This window comes from Sipha flava, unplaced genomic scaffold, assembly GCF_003268045.1.
Source record: "Sipha flava isolate LNK unplaced genomic scaffold, YSA_version1 225_pilon_pilon, whole genome shotgun sequence".
Taxonomy (NCBI): domain Eukaryota; kingdom Metazoa; phylum Arthropoda; class Insecta; order Hemiptera; family Aphididae; genus Sipha; species Sipha flava.
Genome location: NW_020272859.1, coordinates 39,566 through 67,513, shown reverse-complemented (window position 1 = coordinate 67,513; position 27,948 = coordinate 39,566). Strand labels below are relative to the sequence as shown.

The 27,948-nt window shown below is 24.3% G+C and overlaps 1 protein-coding gene across 2 annotated transcripts; it reads right to left on the bottom strand.

Annotated features, from left to right (window-relative positions):
- Window positions 1-368: 368 nt before the first annotated feature.
- LOC112683419 (probable phospholipid-transporting ATPase IA) lies at window positions 369-27,593 on the bottom strand. Of its 2 annotated transcripts, XM_025554458.1 has the most exons (20): window positions 27,391-27,593; window positions 25,731-25,924; window positions 25,167-25,265; window positions 24,509-24,669; window positions 24,242-24,439; window positions 23,904-24,181; window positions 23,440-23,549; window positions 20,454-20,549; window positions 17,984-18,100; window positions 11,444-11,570; window positions 8,494-8,690; window positions 8,147-8,431; window positions 6,969-7,121; window positions 4,477-4,671; window positions 4,065-4,223; window positions 3,570-3,755; window positions 2,815-3,072; window positions 2,625-2,743; window positions 1,216-1,350; window positions 370-1,136 (listed from the first exon to the last, which is right to left on the bottom strand). In XM_025554458.1, exons 1-20 carry the CDS (start codon window positions 27,443-27,445, stop codon window positions 1,097-1,099), a joined length of 3,162 nt encoding a protein of 1,053 aa, XP_025410243.1. In that variant the 5' UTR covers window positions 27,446-27,593; the 3' UTR covers window positions 370-1,096. The 2 variants fall into 2 exon arrangements, with proteins under 2 accessions (XP_025410244.1, XP_025410243.1); XM_025554459.1 differs by lacking the exon at window positions 4,065-4,223 and having other exon boundaries at window positions 369-1,136.
- Between the last annotated feature and the right edge of the window lie 355 nt (window positions 27,594-27,948).

Below are 27,948 nucleotides of genomic sequence, written 5' to 3'. Positions count from 1 at the left end.
AATTTTATGACTAGAGCACGACATTACATAATTTCTACGTTGTTCAAGAGTATGGTCTTAAATGGAACGCGTCAAATTTCAATATTCAAATAGTTTTTACGAGTGTACCTAGGTTTTTGCTATCGTCGTTCAAAACATAACTTCTGCCGATGCATTTTCACAAGCTTATACCATTGTTGTACTTTTTATGGTTCATTAATTATTTAAGAATGCTTAAATTTGGATTCCCTGATATCTATAACCAACTAATTTTATTAAAAACCGAAAAATACTGTATAATGTAATGGAAATAACGAAATTTCGTAATATCTGATATATTTGATATTATAACAATAAACATAGATAATAAAAGCGATAAAACACAAAGTATTTATTAACTTTTTCAAGTTCACTCATACAGATATGTGGTATACAACAATATCGATATTCATATCGATATCATATTGAAATTGGCGTCAACACTTAAAACTTCGTATAGAATAATCGTATAGTTAAAAATCAAGTAAAATTGTACTGAATCGTGTTATCGCTGTTAACAATCGTATTTTACCCGAATAGTTCATAAATAACTTAAAAATATAATGATTATTGCAATGTACTGATATGAAAGTGTAAATACACACTAAGTCATCAAGTCTAAATACACTATCAAAATTGTGTAAAATATTTAAAAAATACTTTTACGATTGAAAATTAAAAAAAAAAAAATGTCCCACTTGCCCCTTGACAAAGGGGTAAAATTTACAATTTTTTCAAATTATAATTTTTTTAACGAACACATCGAAATAATGAGTCAAAATTTAGTAAATTTTCATTATAAACCATTGCCGTGTAAATCATATACAAGTACATACGAATACATGATTATGTATCATATGTATATACACTATGTAGGTACTTACCTTCAGTTTCAATTTTAAATATACTTATCTTATATTTTTTCATGGATAAAATAATAGTCATTTTTAATAAAACCGTTTATTATCTATGCACTTGAAATATTAATTAATCTGTACCTATAGACTACCAACTGCCGATCAAAATATATTGGATTATATATATATATTTATTTATTTTCTAATATTTCTCGTGTTCTTTATTTTATTTCATAGTTGTTACATAATGTTCGTTTAATTCTAAAACAAAAATGTTGTGTAAATTATTTTAAATTAACACTACTTTAATATGTCAAACGAAATATTTATATAAACTTACGTAATAGCTGCAAGATCAGTTATAAATATTACGCTAGTTGTAAATATCAACGCAATCCAAAATATTGACGATGTTAATATTATTTCGCTTAAATCGATAGACGCAGAAAATATCAATAATATTTTTTTTAATTGGCTAAAGAAAAAGGGAAAAATAATTATTATATAAATGTTTACAAAGACATACTTATACAGATAAATAACTTAAATGTAAATTGGAAAAAAAAAAAAAGAACAATGGATGAGTAGAATGACAAGACAAGAGAAGGTACGAATATGTGATAGGTAGTATTGGTATAGTATTGATAGTACAAAAGATGAGATAAAATAAACTGAGGTAGTTTGGGCATGTGATAAGATGAGAGAAAACAAAATGATTATGAAAATGAACGTTGAAGAGAAAAGAGGAAGAGTAAAACCTAAAAAGAGATGGTTGGATACAATTGAGAATCAGGGGTGGATTTAGGGGGGGTTCAGGGGGTCAGCTGACCCACAGTTAATATTTGTTGACAAAATTGGCCTTTTGGAAATTTTTTTCTCTTTTTAGACCTTGATTTGGACTCTTGGATAGTTAGCCCATCGGAGTTACTTGAAAAATGAACGCCATGTATATTCAAAATTTAAAATTTTTCAATTCATAATTTATATTTTAAATTATATCGTTTTAGTAGAAAGTTAAGTAAATCATATTTTTTTCCATACATTTGTTGCGCTGATAAAATTAGATTATATTTATTAATCGTAAATAAGTCACTATCGATGGTATCACTAATTCTAAAATGTAATATTAATATACTTATACACTTTTATGAGCATATTGTGTTTTTTTTTTTTACAAGGTATTAATTTCTAATTCAGTTTCATCCCTAATAAATGGCCTCTTGAAATGGCTTGACCCACAGTTTCTCGACTCTGGATCCGCCTCTGTTAAAAATGATATGAGGGCTGTTGGTGTGTGCGTAGGGGATGTAAAAAATCGAGACAAGTGGAGGTTTAGGACAAAGATAGCTAATCTTAAATAGTTGAAAAAAAGGTGAAGAAAAAAAAGGACAGAAAATACAAACATTCCTTCATTATAAGTACGAGTCGTACCAATAAAAATGTCAACTACCCAAATGGAAATACGAGTCCCCTCTAATGGTACCTCGAACGTGGCATCAATCTAATTTCTTGTCTAATTCTAAATCTGTAATAATGTTTACTACATTCTGTATTCCTTATACTAGCTTTAATTTAATTTTTTTTTTAATTATTTTATATGGGTACCTAGGTATTAACTATTTGAATCTACATGTATAACATTTATACTAATTCAATTTTATTTTCATTTTTATTCGACTGCAAGTTTTATGATGTTTGATACTACATAATACTTAAATAATATTAAATTTAATATATTTTGTATTTTACTTATTAACAATTATGAATGAAATCCATGACAGTATTGATATCAATGTAGTTAAGTGTACAACAAATGACCATGACTGAGTATGTAATTCCGCCTTTAAACATACAATAACTAACGAACTCTAAAAATAGTAAAACTGATGATACCAAATAAACATAGTAATTTATTGAAATTAATAAAAAAATGTATTACGGTATATATAGCATTTCCCAATACTGAATAATCGCTTACTATTCCCTGCGTCCATATTACTTCATGTTTCATGAAGAGTAGACAAATCCAAAATATGAACATTGAATGGAACACAGCGACAACAATCCATACCCAAAATATTTTATAGTTAAATATGTTTTTAGTTGGCATGTATAACTGTGGATTTTTTAATCTTTTATCTGCTGAGTAAGTATTTAGAAATAGTCCTATTATCAATGGTGGAATAGCTGTATACAACTTAAAAAAATAAAACACATTTAATACTTTTAAATTAGTTTGTAAACATAAATTATAAATATATTTCAACATTTAAATAAATTATTACAATCATAAGTGAGCACAGAACTCTTTTTTAGGGTATAAAAAAGGCTATCACTGACCCCCCAATCATCATATAATATAAATTTAAAGACTAAATATGTCATGCTTTTTATTAATTTTTGATATTTTTAGAAACAAAGCTCTGTATCCAGGATATGCAGCTGCATATAAGGTTGATATCAACTGGATAAAAACATTACACAGTTGCACATTGGTGACATGGGAGGTACCATAGGTGTGAAAATCTTGGGTGAAAAAATATGCAACAGCATAAGTTTAGAATTTGCGACCAAAGCACTAATGCGAAATCCAGAGGTAACTATTTCGATTTTATTAAAAAATATATACATATACATATAGTCAACATAATCGCACGCTATGAATATTAATACATTTTATTACAGGAAACTCACTACATTGTACGCGCAAAAACTCCATCTATCAAATAGTATCTGACCAGACCACGCAGAATACATGGCAAACCATAGCTGTAAGGTAAAGAAACAAACACTTTTGTAGTAACAGAAATAAATCATCATTGAAATCCTTTTATAATTCGAAGCACCGTGGACAAACAACAACTTGGATAAATACTTAAACTGAAAAATTGTAAAAGTATATTAAAAATAAAATAAAATTGTATTTTATTAAACTAATACAACTTGAGTCAGTGGTGATAAAAGGGTGTATTTAAATAATTTGATTCACAAAAAATCTCATGTTTAAAAAACTGATTAATAAATAAATCACAATTTTTAGAAAAACAAAAATTTAATATAATCAATGAGTGGTATTAAAATATATTATTATTATATTATTTAATTAATATTATATATTTAAAATATTGAGTGATTCAAGAAAAAAAAATTGGAATCGAAACTGACTCAATATTAATACGAGTAATTTACCTGAGATATGGAATAGTCTGAAGAATTAGATGCTTGTAATCCTTCTAATCCTATTACACCTATTCCAATAGTAGCTTTGTTGAACATAGGTATATCATTAGATTCATCACCTATAGCTAAAGTTACTTCATTTGTATAATTTGTTATGAGATCAACGACCTGTTTCATAAACTATAATTAAAACTTCAACTCAGAATTTTATTACATTAAATTATTAATCAGCTTTTTCAAGAATATAACAAAGAAAAAGTATTTTGAAAAATGTGTGTAAATAAATAATTAAAAACTAATTCATCAAATTGAAAACCAATCCAAATTAAAGTACGGTATACTTTTAAATGTTTGAATTGAAATCACAAAATGTATTAATTATTATACTTTATAGTTATATAATTATAAACTTCTTTGGTACCTCAGCTTTTTGCGTAGCTGATATTCTGCAGACGATTACTGATTTAAAGTTAACACATAATTTGAGAAAATCCATTTTTATATCGTTTGAAAGCGCATGTTCCAATAACTGTCCATTAATTACCAATGTACAATTATTCTTATTAAATAAATAATCCCTACTGTGCGTGTTTTTGCGTACAGCCAGCTTTAGGTCCTGTAAATATAGTATATTAAGTATTATCGGTATTTTATATCTTTACAATACAATAATATATAATTTTGTAGAATAACAATTGTTAAGTCCAGGAAGTGACAACTCGCAGTGGCGCTGAACTATTATAACTATTATAACTATTGTCATATCACTAGGGTAAACTACTTATGGGTATCCACTCACTTACCAAAAAATCATAATTTAAACGCAAGTATTGTATACCTATAAATTACGAGAAGTTACTACCAAGTTATAACATAATATTATAGAATATGTTATCATATAATTGTTAACTTAAATTAAAGAAATAACACTATGCTACTCGTAAATAAAAACAATCCTAAATTAAATAAAAATTCTTTAATACTTCTACATAAAAAAACAACTTAATTAAATACACTTAACTATTCAGGCTTACCCCGTGGATAACCTATCAATTTTAACAAACACTCAAGTCGACATCTCGACTTGAACAACCTCTCTTCTCCAGACAGTGGTGTAATCGACACTAAGAAGACAATGACGACCACGCCATCTATTGGAGTTTACACAAAAATAACGATAATAAATCTAGCACCCATTAAGACACCCACTCAACACCATCACCTAAAAAGGTTCTGGAGTATTTACTCCATACGCCATACATGTTCGACGCCACTGGCAAACCGCAGTCCACAAAGCAATGTTTTATGGCCCAAAGATGTTAAATTTTCGTGTACAACATAAAATGTATGTCATTATAATAAACTTATATTTACGTTAATATTCATAGTAACAATCTTAATTACTACAAAGTATAACTTTTATTCGAAGGATTGATAATAATATTAATGTTTACGAATAATTAGTTCATCTTTGTAGTTTAAAAGGAACTATCACAGGAGAAAATGTATTCGTAAATATTGATAAATTAATAAATATTTTAGGATTAAAGTGGAAAAAATGAATAAGTGTAACAACATATGATAGGAAAAACATGAGTGGTTCAAACAAAGTAGGAAAAATTAAGAAAAAAGTTATGAAAAACGATTATTGAATTTTTATTGTATAGTTCACCAAGAATCATTGTTTTATTAAGTTTTCGCGTGCAAATAAGTTATGATTATTGTAATTTCCTCAATTAATTTTATTCAAAATTTAATCGGAATTTGAGGACGTTATATATTTTACAAAAAACAAATAGTTAAGTAAATGTTCAGTATTTAAAAAAAATTTTTATTCTATGATTTAAAATAGAAGCGTTTATGAACAAAAAAAATAAAATCACTACCCAACTATCTTATGATATCATGAATTTTTGACTTTGAATTTTTAACAGATTTAATAATATTTTAGAATGAATCGAACATAAAATTACAAGGTAAAGGAAAATTGTTGTCAGATATGTATACTTATGTGAAATCGTTTAAAGTAAAATTAAAATTATTTTACAATTATTTTAATTAACAAATTTCATTAATTTTAGTGTTGTAAATTTACGATTGAATCTTTTGTAAAAAATCATTGAGTTTTGGTTTAATAAAACCTAAGTTTTTTTAAATCTTTGAACAATTACTTAACGAGACAAGATTTTATGATTTTTATTAGTATGATATAGAAATAAAATTATTCCAGATTAATTTTTTAGTGGACATAAATGATTTCAAAAATAATTTACAAATAACATGTCAGTGAACTTAAATATTACGAGGTCTTAAAAAAATATTTTCGGGAAGCAAATAAATCTCATTTTTATAGTCTTCCTATATCCATATTCCCCGAAATCAGACAATTTGTAAGAAATATTATAAAGGCATTTGGAAATAAATATTTATGTCAACAGACATTTTAGATTATTAAGCAAGACTTTTCGCGCTTTTGTGACGAACATTTGTACGCTTTATTACGAACTTCAATGACAAGTTTTCAAGCTGATATAAAAAAATTAACCAATAAATTGCAGGTTCATGTAAATTTAACATTTTTTTTAAATTTAATTTTTTTTTTAACAGAAATTGTTATTTTTTTTTTATTCTTATATTTCAATGTAAAATAACTAAATTTAATATTTAAAATCAAGTTTTATATCATATTTAAAATTAATTTGGCTCTCGATGAAAAGTTAAAAAAATTGACTGACATAGATTAAGGTGGTTAACCCCTGGTTTAGACGTAGATTTATTTATGATTAGACTTAATCATAAATTTTAAACTAATTCAATGAAGATTTACAGTAACTAAAATTTATAGTATTGAAAATAAATTGTATTTCATTTATATCTAATTGCTTAAAATGAATTATAAATTTAAATTCTAACCATTAATTTTGATTTGTTAAAAATAATTATGGGTCCATTTTGTGTAATGAGTCTCGAAGACAATCCAATATTTATTGCGGTCTCTTGTTTATCACCAGTTAGTAACCATATTTTTATTCCAGCACTCATCAATGCTTCAATAGTTTTGGGTACCTGTAACAATAAGTAACTATCAGAATTAAATATTTAATTTTATAAGATTTCTGTTTCATGAAATACGATTAATAGAAACATAGCAACAATTAACAATAGGTATGACGTAGAATATTGAAAAAGTAATTTAAAAACAATTTTTCTCAAAACTGATTAAACTAAATTAAATGCGTTTTTTCCTGTACAAAAACTGTACTCATAACTAAACCACTACCCAAAATAAAGGTTGCTAAAATAATGCATTTCTAAAGGTGAAAGATATTAGACAATGATATTTTACCTCCAGAACGAGTGGGGTACAAAAGGCCGAAAACTATTAAGCAGACAGATTTTTAGCCGAAACCAATGGGCCGACATACAAAGTAGCCGATAAAAAGTTTATTTTATTCTATTCGGTCCACAGATATGTCGGCTAATTTTTTCTGTTGGTTAATATATTTGTCGACTCTATGGATTTGGCGTAACATTTGTCGGCTAATTTTATTCGGCCCATTGTCTGTCTTCCCTCCAGAACTATTAAAATGATTTACAAATATAAGATAAGACTCTGAATAGAAAAGACTTAAACTGTTTGATAATAATTTGTGGACGTGATATTGATATTCAACATGATGCAATGTTTTTCTGAACAAACACTTTTACAATACTTACTAAATATTTATATTAATATTAAAACTGTATTTAAATTTTTTTTAACTGTATTAAATTTCCATTTATTGGAGGAAGGGTACAACATTCCACATTATTTCAGGCTCCAACAATAACTCGTCCTTGTAGGGTACCTACATTTAGAAGCTAGTAACTATAGCCTATGGATTCGATTGCCGATAAATCGTTATCAATTATACTCGAATAAGTATAAATTTGATGTTAAAAATGATAATTTATGTATTTGTAGTATAATATATACAATACAAAATGAATTAATGCCCCATCCTTTAAACTGTCCACGATTATTAATTATTAATTATCGTCCTATGAATGAACATGCAATCATATAATACTAAAACAAATAATCAACTTACATGGTCTTGTAATTTATTTCTAATCGCAGTTACTCCAATTAGTTTAAGTTTTCTTTCAATTTTTTCAGCGACTTTATTTTTGGCAGCTTCACGATTTATTAAAACGCAAGAAGCCTTAAGATATTCCTCTTTCCACTTTTCATAAAATTTTTCAGAAATATTTACATATGCAAAACATAATGTACGGTACCCTGCACGGGCAAAATTATTCAAGTGTACTATGGTTTGATTTTTATATTTTTCCTCAATTTTTGATAAGCACTTAAAAATAGCTGTATCAGCACCCTAAACAATTACATTCGATTAAATAACTCTTTCCTAAGTCATATATTTATACCGAAAAATACTTTGCAATATAGTTTAATTTTAGAATCTGATGTCCGAACAATAACTGACATTCTTTTTCTAGAATTTGTAAACTCAATTATGTTTAAAATTTCGTAATGCTCTTCTAAATCTAATGTTTTTATAGTTACTGAATTTGGACAGCGAGTAAGACAAGTAAATCCAAATTTTTGAGATCCAGTAACTAGTGCTAATTCGTCTAGAAATTTATTAAAATATAGTAAATGTATTAATTTTAACTAGTCATAAAAGTATAGTTTTATGAAAATAAAAATATTTAAAAATATTAATATTAATAGAACACATTACTTTAATTAAACAATTTAAATAAATAAATACAAAAAATTTTAATATTTGACTTAATAAGATAACTTTATTTATTATATATATATATATATATATATATTAAAGTGACCCTTATTTATAGCAGGAAAGGAAAAGTTAAATATTCATAACTTTACACTCCTTCAGTTTTTTCATTACCATAAAAAATGTATGCAAATTAAATTTGTTGTTAAATAATCAACCTCTTTACATACCACAAGAGAGGAATATTATTCAACAGTGCAGTTTAAGTGTGTTTTTGATTTAATTTAAAATATATTAAATTAAGCACAAAGTTGTATGGTTATATACTCAGTATTAAAATATTGTCTACAAAAAGTGTTATTATAAAATGTCTAGTTAATCCATAATTTTCTATAAAAAATAATATAAAATATAAATTATTTCTTTTTCTGAAAAAAATTTGCGTCAACTATTTTAATTTTAATTTCGGTTGACACCCGAAAATCAAAAAAAAAAATTATACGATATTTTTGGGTGCAAGATCCATAAATGACCAGAAAATGCAAAACCGATATAAATTAAGATAAATACTGATAAAACCGATATTATTAAAATCAAAATTATTATTGAAACCAAAAAGTTTGAAAACCAAATTTTAAAACACAATTAAAAATAAACAAAATGTATAATTGATTTTCTAAATCAAAACCGTAACCAAAAAATATGAAAACTGATATTTGAAACCAGTATAAAAATTAAAAAAATTTAAAAATGATTTTTAAAACCGAAATTAGAAAAAAAATTTAAAAATGATTTTTAAAACTGAAATTAGAAAAAAAATCTAAAATTCTAAGTTGATATAATTAAAACTGAGAATCGGTATAATATTATGGTGTGTATTATAGCTATATTTTGTACAGCCATAATTCATCGTCAGTAATAAACGATATTAATAACTATTTTTTTATTAAATATTATATATAATAAAATTACAAAAATAAAATATCTTTGACAATTTGATGATCTTTGATGATTAAAATATTTAAACCATGGTGCCAACTATCATATCTCTATACTTTAATATGATCGATCGATAAATCATATACTGAGAATAGAGTGTAATTATTCAGCTATAAAAAGACAGAAAACGATATTTTATTTACATTACCAATTACAAATGATAAAAAGAAACAAATTTAAAATCTTATGAATCCAAAAATATTATTCAAAAATTAAATATAGTATTCAATAGTAAAATAAAGTATTTAAAATATTGTTCAAATAATTTTAAAACAAAAATGTTTAAAAAAATTATTCACTACGTAAAAAATTAATTTAATAATATTATGGATTTATGTTAAATTAGAAAAGGACACTTTTCAATGACATTTGTAATGTTTTGACACAAACTAGAGGTAAATTGATTTACTGGATTTATTGTTATACGTGTCAATAGAATATGAACCGTTTTACACCGATTTATATAGAAATATTGTTGTTCGAGATAATGTATAATAGTAGTGCTATTTTTTTTACTTAGCACGTGCAACGACCGTTATACTTGATATAAATATACTTGGCACGTAAAAGTAAATAATGGTGTTAAAAACCAAAAATGTAACCGAAAAAACTTGAAATCGGTATTATAAGCCCAAATGGAAACCGATAAAATCAAAAACCAAAAATCAAAATCAAAACCGAAATCAAAATTCATCATTTCGGTTTCAAGCCATAGCAATATGTATGTATAGTAGCTTTAGAAATATTTTTGGGTATTCGATTATTTTTTTTTAAAAATACATCATTATAATTTAACTAGAAAAATACATACTTCACGAAATGCAGTGTCTTCTCGACGTTTAAATAATAGCTTTCGAAACATGTCTTTTTTAAAGTATAGATTGTTTTTGATATTTATCTAGTATAGTGAAGCCATTTTATAATAAATATTAATTTATATAACTACTTAATTTCTTCAAAATATCTCTTGTAAATAAAATAATTATAAGTATTAATGCTAAACAGTATCCTGATTTGTGAATAGTACATCAGTAGAAGGTAACGCTCAAAGTGACAGTATGTAACATACTAATAACTAAATAAGAATAAATCGATAAGAATATACAAATTAGATGTAAATTTAATATTATTTTTACAATAAGCAAAAATCATTATAATGTAAGTTGTAGAAATAGTCAAAACAAAATCAAAGAAATAAAAATATTAATAATGAACTTTACGTTTTAGAAATATATTAAAATCTTGAAACTATCGATTTTTCAAATAATTTATATTTTAAATTATATTTCAAAGAAAATAAAAGATTATTAACAAGAAATTTTAAAATCAATTTTTTTATTGAAAGTTTTGGAATCAACGAGTACAATTTAGGGTATATACAATTTTATGCTATTGCAACATATTTTTTATTAAATCAAAAAACCCTAAAACTATCTAGTTTAGCAATATTCATATACACGTTAAGAGGGCGATGAATCATCACCAAATTTCTCATATAATGGTAATAAAAAAATTGATGGAGTGAGAAATCAAAAATTTGAATGTTTAAAAATAAGGAGCATCCTAATATATACAGGTATTATATTATATTATATTATATCCTGTATGTATATACTCGTGTATAAAAAAAAATGTGTATTTTACCCGGAGATATACTGTTGTTCACTATTCCACCAGCATACTGAAATCTCTCCGAAACTACAGTTTGACATGTTAACAAGATTCTAAAAAATTCCAAGATATAACTTCTTCTTGAATGATTTTTCATATTCTATAAATTAAAAATATAAAAATAATGACAAAAAATATATACTTAAATTTAAATAAAATATATTGTATCATAAGCTCACATTTCTTGAAAATAATATTTTAAGTAATAAACTGAAAAAGGGCTTAACTCCTAGGTCGAGTAAGATACGGGAATGGGTGATTCTTGTTGGTGGGACTCGTTTCCACCAAATGTGCACCTTTATTTTTCCATCAATATCCGTTTCCAGCAAATAATATTTTGACTGGTATACATTTCCAACAAATCAATTTCTATTACAAAACTTACTATTTAAACGTATTTAGTACAATATTATGTGTATTAGGTGTTGATCTGGTCCTTATAGAATTCTGTAATGAATTTAATTTTGATAACTTGTTATAATTAATTAAAATAAAATACGATATATGATGGAAATTATTCAATTACTCCTCACCAATACTAATAAGGTAAAATATTATCATATCTATATATAATATAATACATCGATATTTAAAAATTATAAACTTAAACATAGAAATAAAAAAAGGATTTTGAAGTACTTTAAAGTATTATGTACGTTATGAAGTCAATTAGATGAGATAAATCAAAGATAATCTATTAAATTGATATCATACTCTACGAGTATTTCAGTATATAGATCGTGTATTATTCATATTTTAAAAAAAATAATTCATGTACTTGTAGATGATAAAGTAGGGTGACCATACATCCCGTTTAAAACGAGATTGTGCCTTTTTTTATCATTATATCCCGTTGTCTAGATAAACTCTGAATGGGACGCTTTTCATTCCGTCATTAGATAATAGTCCCGTTTTATCCCTATATTTCCATATTATTTTATAATAATTGTAAAAGAAAATATAAAATAATTTTACTCGTATATTTAAAACGTGAAGCCAAAAATATAAAACAATTTTAAATTATGTATAAATGATAATAAAAATTATTTTAAAAACTGTTCCCATTGTTATTCGATATTTCGATCCTAAAATGGGAGTTCAAATAAAAGTGTTCACAAATTGAGTTCACAAACTTAAAAGGAGAAACTTCGGATATATTGTCATCTTATACAATGGAAACTTTAATAAAACATAAATTATCTCATAAAGCTGTTGCATTTCTAAGGATAATTGTTAAACCAATTTTTGAGGGACTATAAGGAAAAGAACAAAAATGTTTTTACGATTTTAAAAAATAATTTATAAACTAATATTTGTAGAATTGGTTGTACAGCTCATATTCTGCATAACGCTTTGTAAACAAGTACAGATATCTTACCTATTGATGTCGAATGTACAATAAACAAAATATTTCAATACTTTCATATATATATATACTGTTAGAGTATAATCATTAAAAGAATTTTATGATTTTACAAATACTCAATACAAAATCGTACTTTCAAGTGTAAAAAAACGATGACTATCCTTGAAACCAGCAGCTTCAAGAATTTTTGTAATATATCCAGCTTTAAAATTGTACTTTCACTCTCAGAAATGCCCAATCATGGTAAAATAATTTTTTAGCGACCTCATTTCCATAATATGGTTTAATTCTATACAAATTTAACTAAAAGTAATTTGTGACACTAAAAAAAAATAGAAAAGGACAATATAACTGCATGTGAAGTATCAGAAGAGTTAAATATATTATGTGGAAAAATAAAAAAATAGAAAACACAAAACTTTTTAACTTCCAGTGTAAACTCACCTCATTAATTTTACAATTAGAGACAAAAAATATATACACAAAAAATCAATTTATAGAACAAACTAACAAGTTGTGTGACACATTATTGTTGTACGTTGAAAAGTAGGGAAGTCCTTTCGAAGATCTAAAAATATTTCGTTAGACCCAACTAATAAATTGCCCAACATGGAATGGTATACAAAATAATTTAAATTTAATTTTACAAAATAATGAAAAACAGATCAATTTGAATGTGGATAAAGATATTATTTTCGATGAACATAATCATTTAAAAAATGTTATAAATGAAAATTTAAAGAATGGCATAATTATAATGTTCGTGTTAAAGAAAGATGGTATATTTATTATCTATACAATTTTAGAAAGTAAAAGTATATTCATCAACGATTTTTGGAAAATTGTAGAATATTCTCTAGTAATGTCAGGAACTAATGTTGCAATTGAAAGAATATTTGTATTGAGTTATTATTTGTATTTGTATTTATAGAATGTATTGTGGACGATTTAAAATTGTAATTCGGAAAAAAAATTTAAAAAAATATTCCTGCAATGATTTTTATGATTATTTCTTAACACAGCCAAAATTATTAAACAAAATAATACAGTAATAATACAATAGGAAATACATTTTAGTAATGGACAAGATAAGCAACCGACACAACCCATAAGTCATAAGAGCAAAATATTATAATTATTATTTTATAATTTTAATAAATTGTAACTTAAACTGGAAAAAATAAAAATTAACATAATAATAAAAATTTGTTTTTCCCGTTTTTTAATTTCATAAAAATGGTCACCCTGTGATAGAGAATTTAATTCGATAGAAACAGGTATCAGTAAAAATAAAATTTGGTGAAAACATGTATCGGTTAAAATATAATTTGTTGGAATCAGGTTTTGGTGGAAAAGGGAAAGGTACACTTTTGATGGAAACATGTTACGCTCATTACCAGGTGGTTTTTAGTATCGATCTGGCCCTCAGATATCCTCGGATATCCCTCAGATATCCGCCGAACACCGGAGGACCTAAAATGTATTCTTAAAATAGGAGTCCAGCGCAACCACACTAATAAGAAAAATTATAGTAATTATTTTTCTGAATTAAATTAAAATGATTTTATTCTTATCTTAATCTTAAAATATTGTTGATTGAGAAAATTCGAGTTGGACTACTGGTGTTATTTAATAATAATCAAGTTGTGTCCACGGTGATATTTTATCTTAATATTATCTTAATTACTCAACTGAAGTTATTCCACATCGACGTATCCGGACAGTTATTACCACATAACATTTTGCATGATTAAAGTAAATTTACTTTATCCATGACATTTTGTAACTTGCTAGTAGTAAATAAACTGACACGTGTCAATTGTTTTCGATTAATATAATATAAAATAAAATAATGATAATAGTTTTTAGTGTCTTAGTGTTATTTGTAGTATTAATAGTGTATAAAAATTGAAGAATTTAATGGATTTCATGATAAAAAATGAAAAATTATATAAAATGGATTTAATGTCAAACGAAGAAGGGAAAATAATTATCATAATGGAAGGATTTAAATTTCGTAACCACAAATTGTTGATTGATAATATACAACGTTAAAAGTATTTTCTAAATATATGTTAGTGTTTTTTTTAAATTATCGTTCACTTTAGACATAATAGAGAAATTTAAATATCAGCATAATCATAAAAAATGTGATAGCAAGGTTCTGGATTGGCAAACATTTAATAACTCAGTTAAAAAAAAATGCATGAAGATTTTTCTACACAACCTTCGAAGCTCATTAGATCCTAACTTGTATTATATTCCATTCAATTAAAATTCATTTAAGTGAAACATTATTGCATAGCTTTTTGACAAAAGAAGGAGAATATTGAATTATTCAAAAATTAGATAAAAGAAAAACTATGGCTTTGAAAAAAATATATTTTGATGATACGTATTGATGCTGTAGAAATCATATCATTTTTATATGCATGCATGAATTTAAATAAACCACATTTTATCAGAACTAGATGAGTACCGTTCTTTTAAAGGCTTGTGGTCTAAAAAGTTTATTTGATATAGCCTTAAAACTTGAATAGGATTATAAAAAAATATATAATATATAATCGAATAGGATTATTGATATAGTAAAAAGGTATTTGTTCTTCTTCAAAATTATCAACAATTGCAATAGCTATATTGAGGTGCCCACCTACATCTACATCTACTGAGCGTAGTTTTTTTTACATATGGACGAACAGAAAAGCTAGTTTTATTAAACAAAATTTAAAACTTAATTATATCCGAAAACAGGTTTAAATTAGCCCTTCTGATGATTATATTGATGACTTTATTTATTTCAAATGTCAGAAGTACCTAAATAAAAAAGAGGTGCGTTTATGTTTATCTCATTCTGAAGATAATGAATCAAATTGACAAATATTATTTTTAGTTAAATATCATTATCATCATAACTGGCATTTATAATTCTATTAGAGTTTTTGCCGCCAACACTATGTCCCTCCATTTCTCTCGATCTTGTATAATTTCCTTCCATTCTTTTACTCCCACAGTTTTAAGATCCTCTTCTATTAAGTCAAGCCATCTCTTCCTTGGTCTGCCTCGAGGTCTCCTTCCTTCTGGTTAAATATCAAATATGTTATTTATTATTTATAAAATATTAAGTATCTATTTTAGTTCATTGTTTATGTTTGTTAAAATTAGAATTGTTATTATTATTATTATTATTATTATTATTAGTATTTTTACATTAAATATGTATTACTTATTTAAAGTTCTTTTATTATTTGGAAAAAGAAAAACTATAGTATTTTGATTTATGTTTGTTAAAATTAATTAATATTTGAATATTTTATATAAATATTATTTTTTCAAAATTGTTATATTGTACAGAACTATAACTGCCAGAACACTTGGTACTATAAACGTGAAGAAGCAAAAGTTATTTTGATTTATATTTATTATGTCTAATCACTTTATTAGTCATTACTTATTCGTTATTACTTTTTGTTTTAATTTTTATTAATAAGATTTAATTTTCAAATTGAAATGGAAAATAGACAATGGTTAAGTAATCAAGTTTAGGTTTTTATGTAATTTCAAATTTGCATATCTTTTAATACAGGGTTTTGATTTTTACACCGTATAAAATGTGTGTAGTACAAAAAAATATTATTCTATACTTTAATACACACAGTATTATAGAAAATTTATTACACATATAATACAGGAAAAATAAAATACCGAATTTTTACATCACTAATAATAATAGAATAATATAATTATTAATTTATACTTTATATGTAGGTTTTTATAATACTATAAAATCGTATACTTTTTAAACAAATTTAACCATCCCCTCCCTCCACAAATAATTTGTAAATACGGCGCTGTATGATCTCGATAAAATATTTCTGAACCCATCTCATTTATTCGATAAAATACGTCCGGATCCAATTAATCCTATGTTTGAAATTTGGGGCTCATCTACAGGTTACCCTAGGTATAATTCCTACAGTTTATACATTTTCGTTCTCTTGATCAAAATCGAATAGATATAAATACTTTGAAAAATTAATATAAGTGTTGTTAAAGTTCACATACACGAACACAATGATAATTCAATAATATTGGCTTTGGAAAAGTAAAAAAATAAAAATCAATTAAAATTGTAATAGAGTTCGAACTAAGCAAGAAAATTTTTTTTAATAGATAATTATTACATAATTATTGAATTTCATTTCAATATCATGTTTTTAAGGGGCCCATTGTAAATTTTTTGCTGGAGACCCAATCATGAGCCCGATCGACACTAACTGTATTCGTCTTTTACAATTGAAATCAATGTGTCATTGCTCTCAAAAAAACGATTATGAGTGAAAGAGGACGGTCACGAAAGCTTTTATATTAAGATATGGTAGATATTATAGTAATTAATACTAAATTTCAGAAAAAAAAAAAATATATAATTTGTAAAAATCGAAAGTTTCAAGTGCCCATAAACAACACACGTTTCATTAAAATATTTTGAAACTATGAAGTATTTTAAACTTAATAATTTATATTATTTAATAGAAATGTATTGAAATATTCGATTTCAAACCCTTATGAATCATTTTTGTTACTTTCCAGTTTTTTTATTGTTACAAAGAAAATCTTATGAAAAAGCTTGTATTCAGTTTTAAGTATAAAATTGAAAATTGTATGAATTTTTTACTACAAAAGTGTTGCGGATTATAGTGATTATTATCCTTTTGTCAAATTACGATTATGATAATCAGTCATTCCTATAGTCAAAATTGTTTACATAGACAAAAAAAAACACATTTTGGTAAAACCAATATATTTCTCGTTTCACTCAGAATCTAAATAAACATGAATTAAAGAAGAAGTATAGTAATGTAAATATGCACAGTCAAATGAGTAAACAGAATTGTAAAACTTTATTCAATAAATATTAAAATTTACTCCATCAGATTTTATATTTTTAACTCTTACGTACTACTTAGATAAATTATTATTATATTATTTAATATAATTCTAATTATCAAAATTTACATAAATTAAATATTTTATCTAAAGCTTAGATACATTTTAGATTACAATCACACATATAATGATATAAATGAAGTAATTTATTAAAAAACACTATAATTCCAAAATTAGGTTTAATTCTAATAACTTACTTTTATAATCTTATTTCGAGATCCTTCATAATATAACTCTCCGGCAATTGAACAATGTTTTAATTGCATAACATTTTTAGTCAGTGTACCAGTTGTATCAGAAAAAATATATTTTACCTTAAAAAAAGTGATATAATTTATACATTAATATCATTATGCAGTTGAATAATTAATTTTATGTATAATTTTTCAGTATTATTTAAACACCAACGAGTCCTAAAAAATCTTTATTTTTTCTTGACTTTTTTGGAGGTTTTTAATAATTTAAGAATAATTTAAGTAAAATTGTTTTTGTTAAACAGTAATAGTTTGAAGTTTTTTTAATATAAAAACATTTAGTAATCAGTGGTGGATAGGCCTATCGGAAAATCAGGAGTTTCCAGTTCGCCTCTATTAATAGTTTTCTTGCTTTATTCCGCACTAGAAATTTACATTTTAAATTATATAAATAATACAATAATTATATTGACTTATATAACTGGAAAAATTTCACTTTTTTAATTTTTATAATAAAATTAATTTTGTACAAGACAATGGTTATGGTTATGCAGCATTCGTCAACATATAATAAAATGATGCTAAACCCACGTGTAATATATAAAAAATTTGAGTAAAGTTTGATCATTTCCCAAATACCGATCATAAAGCGCGGGTCACATTAGGCCGGTTTTCATCAACGAATTTAGTATTGGCTACTGTCGGCCATCGCAGCTTGGTGTGACTACAAAATTAGGTAGAAGCATTGCCAGCCGGTGTGCATTCGTCAATGGCTGTTAAAATTAAACATGTTAAGATTTTGGTAAGAGGCAGCGGTGACTAATTGTTACGTAACCGCTAGCACCAGCCGACAGCGCAATCCAACTACTACTATCAGCAGCGAGTAATATCGTGGTTTTTTGTTTAATGATATTTTGTTACTATTATTTTTTTTTTTTTTTTTTTAACGAATAATAATAAAATAAAACTATAAAAATTATAATAAATAGTAAAATAAAGAAATCATTTATTTTTTTAAATATTTTTCAAAACTATCCATGTTTGTGGGACGTTCAGGAAGTGCTGTAGGTACCAAAACTATTTAGAAGACCTAAGAACTGCAGAAATTTTAGGTACACTTAAGTCAATTAAAAAAAAGTTATAAGTTTAGAAGATACCAATCGAAAGGAACTTAATAAGGTTCAAAAATTGAAAAAAGTGGTGTCGGTGCAAACAAAGTATACAAGCCAATACTTGTAGGGTTAGTAACAGCCGAAAGAGTCACCACGTTATAAACCGCTACTTGCTAGTATTACCACCAACTGCTGCTGACCCGCGTTAAAATCAAGCGAGATGATAACAAATTATTAGCGTACTTGGAATAATTTTTCGGAAGGAGGAGCAAAATCTATACATTTGATTTTTACATATTAACATCAAGACATTCAATATTCTAAAAGCATAAAATATTTTAATCGAAACGAAAGTCAAACAACAGAATCAACTATTAACTATAAAGTATAATAAAAATAAATTATAATCAAAGGATATTGATAATTGAATATAACTATAATTAATAGATTTTTTTTTTTTTATTATCTATGATTATAACATGGAAAGTAGTATAAGAGCTGTCTTACGGATATTTAGGGTTTGGGGCAAATTAATTTGGGAGCCCTTCAATCATCACGCGTATGATACAAAAACGCACACATAGTTTGCAAAATGTTGCGATTGTTTGAATTGGTCATGCAGAATCAAACGATACAATTGTCTGTAGTTGTATAATCATATTATATTTTAATATAAAACATAGACAAATGTAATACCAAAATACCACGTCTTATTATTTACAACATCAATGGAATTAGTGTGATTTTCACCATCTTAACACGCAAATGTAAAGACTTAGATTTCTCTTTAATATAATTATTATACACAGTCTTGGAGAAAAGGCTAAATCAACATAATTTGTTTAGTAGGCAACCAAAAACATTCATCACAACTAAAACACATATAAGAAAAAAAAATAAAATAGATATAAGTATAATACTGTAAAATAATTGTGGTAAATGATAGGTGCCTACTATTCAAAATTTGCTGATTTGGTCTTTTTGTCCTATACTGTATATTAATTGCTGTATTGTGAATTCGTTTTGTGTTTTTTTTACATTTTTTTTTTTAAGAATAAATGAAGTATAAAATGTTGATACTATGAAATTAAGTGCCGAAAAATAGATTAATTAAATGTGCAAGTTTATTGTCACAAACAAAACTAAGTATATTTTTCTTCCAAACACCAATTCAAAGGTAATTGAAAACGTGTAATATGTATAATAAATTAGTAATTGCCTTAAAATAGAATTATTAAAAACTCTGTTCAGAATTCGAATATTTGTTATAAATAAATACCTGCATTTTTACCATGTTTAAATTATCACTAATAAACAGGAAATTTAAAACTTAAATTAAATAATTAAATAAGAATAAATACCTTGCCTAATTCAAAATTAAGATTTGGTGATTTAACCATGGCAGGCGAGTTGTTTTCTTCATGGTACATGTCAATATCATTTTTGATGAACCATGCCTAAAATACCAAAATATAATTATAAATTATTATTACATTTAATATATTATATGTGAAGTATTATACATATATATATATATATATTAATATCAATGTCTTCATGTATTTGGGAAATGATAATAAAAATATTTAAAGGGTGTTGCCCCTTAATATTTTTTCCAAATTAGGATAACTTAACAATTAAATAACAACTTAGAACGTTAAATAAGTAGTCTGTCATAACCTGTTCGTTTATTAAATATTTAGAGTAGTTGCATTTATAATTTATATTTATTATTTAAAACATTTCACCATTCTATAAAATGTATAAATTAAAAAATATACCTACATTATTATCATCCACACCGTTCATTATACAAAGAATGCATGGAAATGATTATTATTTATCGCTTATTTTTGTTCATCCCGTATTACGGTTTTAATACTAGTATTTTTAAATATTACTGCTATATTAGTGGTACCCAGTGCCCTCCAAACTGCCAATAACGTTCTAGGGTAACAACATTTAACACTTCCTCCTCTCCTCCAATTTTTTTGTTGTAAAATTGACTTCACATTTTTAACGTATAATTAATTTGGTAAAATACGATTGAAAACGTTATTTTTGGTACCTAAGACGATCGAGAACGCTCGAGTTTATTTCCAACGTTGCCAAATGTAATTGATCAATAATATGAGCACAATAATCTGCTGATATTTATCGGACTTTTATCGGATTAGCTGAATGTTATTAGTAACTTAGATATCAGATACAAGTGAATGACGGTTAGGCTTTGCAGTAGTCGTACAAACTATTCGTCAATATATTTCATAATTTTATAAGTTTTACATATTTTACAATTATTTTATACATATATACAATATACAGGTATTAGATATTTTTATAAGTCCTACATATTTTTAATTTTTTATTCACATTATATATTATATATTATTGGACGCTTATTTGTATACGATTATAATTATTAATTTATGACTTTTTTCGAGAATATTTATTTTATGTTTAGGTACTGAATTTTTCAAAAGCCAAATAAAAGATAATGCAAACTATGGCAACGTTGCACATAAATCGTATCGTTTTTTGGGTTTTTTTTTGGTTTAGCGGTAAATTCTTTGTTATTTTTAAATGTTCTCAATCGTTCGGCCAAAAAGGTATAACGTTCTCAATCGTTCGATAGCAAATTAGTTAACTTCATTCTTCAAATATGTTTAATATTTAATAGTTAAGATACCTACTTATTTATTATTTTGATTAATATTATTGTAATAATTTTATTTTGATGTTATTTCATAATTGACATTTCATTATCTTGACTAAATTATAGAAAAATTACTTTTATTCACATAACTATAAATAAAAATTATAAAAAATGTTTATATTCATAAATAACATATAATTATGAATTATACATAATAATATATTAATATAAGCATTCTAGGTAAATATTGCAATTAATTTTTATATTTATAAGACAACATAATCATAATAAATAATAATGTTTTTATCATTTTATAACATAGATATAATATTCTAACATTTAAACATTATGTATAAAACTCTTAGATTGAAAGGAATTTTTTATTGCTTTAAATTTTGAAAACTTTTAAACTAAATTACTTTCTGCGTTTCTGAGTAGATAATGTATTTATAAAATTGCTGTGATAAGAAAAGTTTGTTTAGTGAATTATTCGAATTCACTCAAACCTCAGAACAATAAACACTCAAACTCAATTTATTATTATATATTGATAAAATTGATAATAAATTGATTATAATATAACATGCACATATTTAATATAAATTTGGGTAATATTGTAATAATATTTATTAATAATAATAATAATAAATATTATTAAGGGTTCAGATTTTATAGCATTTGCTAATTTTTATATGATACAGATAAAAATGGCAAAGTGAAATACAAAATTTTCTACACCTGGGACTCCAAAAATGAAATTTTATTTTCATAGTTTTGATGCTATTATTGACCAATAGACATAGTAATATAATACTTTATTTATAATTTATCATAAGTATTATTTATATTGACCGAAAAATAGTATTAATTTATGTATAATAAGAAAAATTCCCACATTTCTATTTTTTGTCACAATTTTTTAAAATAATTAACAGAGAGTCGCTTTATTATTTTTTTTTTTAAATTTATTAATTCATAAGATTATTTTATAGATAATAATTCAAAAAATAAAATAAAACGCCATTAAAAGATAATACATTTAATAACATACTTATTTTTATTTATATTTTTAGGACATATTTTAAGATATTTTTGGTCATATTATAGTGCGTATTTTCAATACTTTTTAATAATATCAAATCCTAATCCTGGTAATTATGGTTCGCAGATGATATTCGTCATAATATAAAGTCAAGTCAATGTACTATAGTAATTGGTACCAACTACCCATACAATATCTATAAAGTCATAATTTGAGATCATAAATTACATGTAATACATAAAATATCATAAAATACATGTAGTCATATAACATATTATTTACATAATTTCATATTTAATAATATATATTGTACATTTTTATGGGTTCTCAGATATTTTAGTATAAATTAAAAATTAATGCTTACCTATCTAAAATAAAAAACCTAATCATCATCATTATCATCATTAATTTTTATGATGACTCTAAATTCATAATACTTTGTACACACTAGGGTACTTGCCCCGGTTGTCCCCCTCCCCCTTTAAGGTGGATATGATGGTATCCTTTCTTCACAATCCAGATTTGTGCTCAATTGTTTGTAATTATTATATGATTCTTATAAATTAATAAATATGTCATACTATTATTTTTTTGATAGTTATTTATTTATAAACTAAAAAAATTTTTTTATTATTATAGAATTATTTACCTGTAATAAACGTACAACTCTCACATAGACTTGAAGTGATACAGGGATTGTATTATGAAATATAATAAAAAAACTGATAAATTGCAAAAATAATGTGTATGAATCAGCATCTATTAAAAGAACGCAATAAAAAGATTATAATAATATGTATTTTCAATTGATATATTCATGTTAAATTTATTTAATAGTAAGTATAATTAAGATATTCATAAGCCATTCATTATAAATGTTATAACATTTTTATAAAAATTAAAAACATATACTAAGATTTATCTAGAAAATTTGTAAGTAAATTGGTATAACTGACCGAAAGCAACAATGAAAAATAATAAAATGATTTTTAAAATACAATTTCTTTTACGGTAAAAATTAGATATAAATGTAATACAAAGTTAAACTTTCTAACAGTTTGGAAATTAACTTTTGGAAAATATTATTTAATGTGACAGCAAAATTATTATTACCTTTTAACTCAAGATACCAATGGTTTTTGAAATTTTTTTTTGTCCACAAAGTATTACATATAGCACATACAAGACTTAATAGAATAATCAATAAAAAAACAGTTTTCAATTGCGAGTTTAAAAATCTGTCCATTGTTGATTTTTTTAAAGAATTAACGGTCTTATTTAGCATCAATTTCGTTTCTTCACCAGTGTATATTACGACTCCATAAATCCAATTTGTGTTTCTAAGAATTGATCCTCTATGTAAAAACTGTTTATTATCTAAAGGTATAGAACTATAAAATGTTCATAAAATTAATATATTTTCTATCTTAAACAGCGTAAATATTTCTCACGAATTATTCATTAATGTAAGCCTTCCCAAAAATGTATATAATAACTTATTTGGTAATTCGCATTCAATAAATCCATTTAAATTTATTAAGTCTTGTAATTCTTTGCAATACAATGTTTCTTGAAGACATTGTCTAATTTTTAAATTTGTTTCGTTATCTAAATTAAAAGTTTCGACATAACAAGTACCATAAAGTTCACTGAAAATAATATCTATTAGTTTTAAGCATATATCCATGATGTAGTTAGTTATAACTAATAAAAGATACCTAGATGAAAGAAGTATAAGATCCGCTGGAAAGATATCATTTTTTTTGATTTTAAGAATATCTCCGACACCAATATCGCTCCATTTTTCTTGAACTAAAATGCCATTTCTTAATACCTCTACACGAGTGAAGTTAATTTTATGATCTCTTATATTTATGATCTATAAAACAATTAATATAATACATAATACTTCTTCTCTTGATAAAATAAAAAACTTGGTAATCATTAAAAAATAAATGTAAAAATAGAATAATATTAATATTTTTATCATTATTATTCACAAAAATGAAATACCTAATGTACAACATACAAAATTTAATAATATTGAATTTCAATTTTTTTAAACAAAATTTAACAAAATTTGTTTTTCAAATACGATGCCATATTTCAAATACTGTTCCTTTGCAGTTAATTACGAAACATAATAACAAATAAGACAAACTTAAACCTAAATGTATGATATTGCTTTTAAGAGTACCTAATATAAAAGAGTGATTTGTCAATCAATATTAAAATTATATATTATACACAGTAGAATTCTCTCTAATTCAAGTATAAAAATCAATGGAATTGTAGCATTTTGTAAACATAATAAATATAAATATTAAAATTAGGTGTTGTTAAAAAAATTAAATTTTTCGAATAAATGAAACTTACCACGTCTTTAATTATTGATATAATGGCTGAAATAAAAAATACAAAACCCAAAGGTATTATAGTTGTAAATCTGCCCACTGGAGATACATCAGGTATTTGCTAAAACATCAAAATTGAAATTTCATGTATTCTTTTTTTTATTGTATTTTTCATAAATAATAAATATTATAATGGTATAAAAATAAAATAATGTTTTGTCGGTTAATAATATGTGGTCTCTAAATGTTGAGTGAATTTTATAAATTATTTTAATAATAACTTATAGTAATATACTAATATACAGTAGCAAACGCAGAAAAAAATGTGGGGTGGCGGGGTTCAATAAATGTAAAATGTTGACAATTAGCATGCTTTTATTAATCATTATATATATATATATACAAATATTTATAATTTTTTTTTTTTTTTTTATTAGCAAGTCTCATAAAAAGCTTTAGAACAATAATTAAAATTGTAGATCAGGTCATATTTTTATAATAGTTTTCTGATGTTATGGAGGGGGGGGAGTGTTTGAACCTCTAAAATCTCACGTAACATTCTTGTCTGCTAATTTATAATACTAACCTGTAGTATGGCTATAAAAGTGTAATACTGGTTGGGAAAATGTCGAAATTGTTCAATGCAAAACAATGGTAAAAATGATAAGACTCCGTATTTGGCAGTTATTACACGATTTGATTTTGACTTAGGTTGTTCCTTATCATTGAAATGTATAATTCGGCAATGATCATGATTAATTTCATATGTTTTATGAAAATCTATAATAATATTTTAAAATAAATTAGTTCAAATATAACTAGGAAGGTATTTTTATTCGTAAGTCCAAATGTAAATTATCCAAAAATAAATTTTTAATTTAAGAATTTCTGGTATTTATAAAACATTTGAGTCAAAATATATTAAAGGAGTTTCCAGGTATTTTCATTTTAATGAAATAAACAAATATTTAGTAAGAAAAGCATCGTCTAAGACGCTCCAAAATTGAAAAGTATACCAACAAAACCATATTATTATTTAATTCTTATGAATTTAAGTTTTTTCGAATGTTTTCTGAAAATGTATTCAACTTTAAAGTCAATAAGTAGTGTAAATCAGCCATGCCTTTTTTAAAATTATTTAAAAAAATAAAAATGTCTACAACTTGGAAAAAGTAGGTAAATAAATCATGGTCTAAATAGTGATGGTAATTAAATAGTTATTTAGAAAAATATCGAAATTCAGAAATATATTTTTATTCTAATAACTCATCAAATATATGGAATAAAAACTGATAAAAATAACAACACTAATGAAAAATAATTAACAATAATACATAACACAATAAACAGTGAACCAAAATAGAGAACAATTTCTGTAAATTAATCAAAAATATTTTTTTATTTACCTAAAATAAAAATATTTTCTTATTTCCTAATATTACTCTCAAATAATTAATCAATGTAAAAATATCTAAATATTAAAAATTCAAAAAACATAATACACATTTTCATTAACATTAAATTCTAATATTAAAACCCAGTTGACGTAATAGTATCATAATTGTATAAAACTTTTTAGTTTTACTTTTTAAAATACATATATAAATTGACTTTGAGTGACTATTTAAAATAATACTTGTCTATAATAATTTTAATGTAAAATAATCTTTAAATTCTTAGGATTTTTACCCTTAACTTTTAACAAACATTTTTGCAACACAAAATGTATAAACAAAGGTATTAATAACTCATAAAATGTATTGATTATGTTATCACAAATTTTTAAACATGTCATATATCATTACAATAATTAAATTAGACTATGAAAAACTAATTATTTTAAATCTAATAAAAATAAAATATATTAAAATGTTTTTATATTATTTCTATTGTCAATTTATTTGAGCAAAAAAATTAATTTATCTTGTTTTGAAAAGGGCGTATATTATTTTTAAAAATTTTTTAATTTTTAATAAAATAAGGTTGAAATTATATATTCATTCAATAAAATTTCATTCTCAACAATATTTATTTATTATAATTTATATACTAAGAATTGTTTTTTAATTAATATTTTAAGTACCTAATTCAACTATCAAATTTGGTAAAATATTATTAGGTATTTTATTAATTTACATAGAAATGTTTACATTTCACTTAATGGGAAAATGTTCATAGATGGATGGTTTAATAAGCTTGTAATTTAAGCAAAAAACAATTACATAATTTATAGCATAATGTTTTACCAGAGTATTTAGGGCATGTATTTTGACATTGTGATTTCATCCTCCAATGATGCATTTTTTAATGGATACCTTAAATGTTTAACAATAATGAAATTATACATTATAACAAAGACAAAATGATTAAGTTAATAACTTGAATTGAATAACTAATTTAATAAATTGATAAAAAAAATTAATAATTATTTTCAGAGCTCAGTAATCATTCTATGCCTATTTATAAAAGGTATACATAGGTATATATAATGTAGTAAAATCTTGACACAAATACTTTTTTAAAAAATCATTATCTTATCTTTATTATTTATTTATTTGTCACTTGTAAGTTATCTTTTCTGTGTAAATACAAATTTGATAAAAAAAAATTAACCTTAATAATCATAGAAGTTACCTGTAAAATCATCAATAAATGTACATGGTACACTCATACACATAAAAACTGAAATAAAAGCTAAATCATACAAAGTACATAATTTTAATTTATACAACCAGTAAATTATTAAATTGTTCAGTTTTTATTATATTTATATATTTATCTTTTATGAAGAACATTACATTCTT